At 31.9% G+C, this 3,461-nt stretch overlaps 1 protein-coding gene across 1 annotated transcript; it reads left to right on the top strand.

Annotated features, from left to right (window-relative positions):
• The first annotated feature begins 1,104 nt into the window (after positions 1-1,104).
• On the top strand, positions 1,105-2,013 carry LOC100306574 (uncharacterized). The gene is given in 2 exon segments (NM_001250020.2): positions 1,105-1,430; positions 1,518-2,013. Coding segments are annotated over 2 exon segments (648 nt in total). The 5' UTR covers positions 1,105-1,214; the 3' UTR covers positions 1,950-2,013.
• Positions 2,014-3,461: the final 1,448 nt, after the last annotated feature.

Raw genomic sequence — 3,461 nt, 5'->3', positions numbered from 1 at the left:
AAAAGAAACATGTGGTTTCATCTTGTAAAAAACTACAATAATTTTTCAAAGTATTTTTCCTAACTTAAAATTTGATGTTCTTTCTCCCTTTGCCAGAAAAGGGAGTGCAAGAAATGGTGTATAAAAAGGATGCGATAATATAGCATTTGCATTAATATATCAAATTCAAATAATGACAGATCATTTAAGATTTTATTTCTTCTAGATTTAAAGGTATCATTTAATTCTGTTGAAATGGGAAATATCCACCCGTTAGAATTAAAGTTTAGTTTATCAGTACACAAATATTTAATAAAATTTGACCGTTTTGTTATATTATCTCATTCATTAATATATTGAAGATATTTTACTTTTAGTATATTTGTTTAGTTTATCAGTACACAAATATTTCTACGACAAATTAAATGCTTTTGGGACTGTAAAATAGTTTTTAGAATTTGTTTAAACTTTAAAAAATAATTTTAAAATAATCATTTTTTATGTAAGTATTTTTCTAAAAAATAAATAGGATTTGTTTCTTAAAATAAGTAAAAATTTATTTCTTAAGTAAAATTAATTTAGACAAATTTACTTAAAAAATTACTTATTTTATTAAAATAAACATTTATTTTAATAAATAAGTTTAAACAAACTCTTTCAACCTAAAAAGCAAGAAGAAGAAGGATAAAAAGAAAATAAAAAAGATAAAAGAGTATTAAATAGATGCAATTAATTGATGTGATGTAAGAAAATCATAGAGAAAGAAAAGATGTTAAAGTGAAAATGAGATTAAAAAAAAAAGATCATGCTAATATTAAAGAATTTAAAAAAAATATTTATTGTAAAAATTATAAAAAAAAATGATGAAAACATAATTTTTTATCTTTTAAAAAAATTACTATTACTTAACTAATACCTTCAAAACATTTCTTAGCATTTGCAAGAAAAAAAAAAGTAAGCGGATGATTAAAAGTTTTTTTCTTTCATTTTTTTTACATCACGCCCAAGACGTTAAGTACAAGCCTGAAGCTGTGCATTTATTGAGAAGCCAGTAAGCACGTTTACATAAGCAACGTCCTTCTATTTCGATCTTTAAATTTAGATTTTCCTTTGCGGTTATAACTCAGAAGTCCAAGGGAAGCTCATCCTATATAAAGACCTCAGTCTCGTATTAGATTCGATCACAAAGAAACAGCAAAAGGTTTTGAGGGTGAAACCACTCTTAATTTGAAGCCATGGTCTCGTTTCACAAGGCGCTGGCCGAGAGTACTCCAAAGCCAGAAATTCATGCAGAATTCGAAGCATCATCAAAGAAAAGAAAGTGGGAAGAGCCATTAACCGAAGGTTTCTTCAAGGATCAAATAGAGAAAAGGAAATCCGTCTTTGATATAGAGCTTCACCCTGAGACCCCTTTTTCTTCAGATAAATGGCGTCAATACCTCACTATTCAGGTATCTTTGTATTGGAAATTAAAGCCACAACCATGGCATGATCTTCATGTTAATTAATCTTTGATCCTTTTTTTTTTCTGTGTGTAGTCAGGGCAGATACAGTTGTGTAACACAAGAACAACAACAGAGAACCCCAAAAAAAGCTCCGAAGAACCACCTTCTTCTCATCACATGAGTTTAAACCTTGAGCTAAATTTGACGTGTGAATCACCGAGGAAAAAAGAAGAAGGTTATGGTTATGAAATGAATGAGAAAAAGAGTTCTGGTTCTTCCCCTGGGGGTTTGAGTGAACGTGAGGATCTGTGTAAAAAAGATTCAGATGGTAAAATTCTTTCTCCCTCGTGGTTGTCATCATCTGAAGATGATTACAAAGAGATGGTTGCAACAGTTTGCATGCGCTGCCACATGTTGGTCATGCTATGCAAGTCATCTCCTTCATGTCCTAACTGCAAATTCATGCACCCACCAGATCAGAACCCTTCAAAATTCTTAAAGAGAAGATGCAGTCTCTTCTGCTAGTTTAATTTAATTATTGGGAACGTCGATCAAATACTACATAAGTTTTCACCTTTCACCATCTTTCTACTTTTCCCTCTGAATAGCCTAAGTTCTTCAAATATAGCTCAAGTGTATGTTCAAAACGGTGGGGTGATGATTAATCTTGCTCTAAGTAATATGGTACTTAATTTCATTGTTAGAACAAATGCGAATAAGTGAGTACCGTAGAAGCTAACCTGGAATATATCATCATCATATATTTATGTGTATATAGTATTCTCGATCATCCAAAATCTATCCATGTTGCCAGAGCAGAATTTCGGCACATACTTTCAGGATTTGAAAACAAGCCATCCATCCCATTGTTTTGGATGGTGATGGCTCTTAATATTTAACGGTTTTCTTCTCATTGCAACAAATGTTCAATTTGATCGCTGTTGTTATTTTCATTTTCAATTAATAACGATCACTGGGTATCCCTTAAGAGGGATAACTTTCGACATGTAACCAGTCTTCAAACAAGACTAATCTCGCTTGTGTGTAACATAGTTTGTTAATCTCATCTCATGGTATAGTCTTCATGCGTCTTATAGAACAGTTAGTTAATGGGGGGTTTTTCAAAATAAATAAATAAGATGTGATCTCATTCTTTTTGCTCCCTCCAAAAGCCAAAAATCTACGATATGTGAGTAATAACAAATAAGTGAAATTAATAATCACATTCACGAAATGAGAGCTTCTGCAAGAAAATTTCTCAAGAAAATACATAACGCAAAATTGAGTTCCCTAAAATTAATCTATATGAATCTACAGACTACAAAGAAAACGGATGAAGATCTGTCAATTCTACAATGATGGCTAATAGTAGGTTTGAAAAAGAAATATAACATACAGCCAGAAGTCGGTGGTATCATTATTAACTTCTAGATATATAAGTAGTCCCCGGCCGGAGCTATAGCTTATCTAACATTCACATTTCATTCAATCCGTAATTTAGTCAAATTATCTAGTATAGCGTGGCTGTGTTCTTTTTAAACTACCCGAAACCTGAATTACCTAGTATCCAAAGTAAATAGATTATGTCCATAGTGCATTCTATATATCCGCTTTGCATGGGATTTGCATTCTCTAAGGTGAGAAAATGTATAAAGTAAATAAAGATGCATCAATATCTATCTCTAATTTAAAGTGAGCCAAGCTTCTTTAATTCAAATCAAGGGTAGATGCACTCTTAGGTTGAGGAACCAAATCCCATTGAATGCACATTAACGTTCCAGTGTAGCCTCATGCTCATTTACGTTCTATGCTCCATAAATGCAAAGGAAAAGGGACGGAGAGATAGGTACATACATAATTAATCCTTACATAATCCACATGAAGAAAACATATTTCTATGATATACAATTCACAAACTCCTGGATGCTGGAACTACCATGTCAGCTGCATTTATGAAATGTTTCATCGTAAGAGGCGATCTGCGAAGAGTAGAGATAAGTTTTTTTGGATGTGAAGTTAGGATATTCCTTTGACATA

Source organism: Glycine max, chromosome 4, assembly GCF_000004515.6.
Source record: "Glycine max cultivar Williams 82 chromosome 4, Glycine_max_v4.0, whole genome shotgun sequence".
Lineage (NCBI taxonomy): Eukaryota > Viridiplantae > Streptophyta > Magnoliopsida > Fabales > Fabaceae > Glycine > Glycine max.
This window is presented reverse-complemented; position numbering and strand designations above follow the sequence as displayed.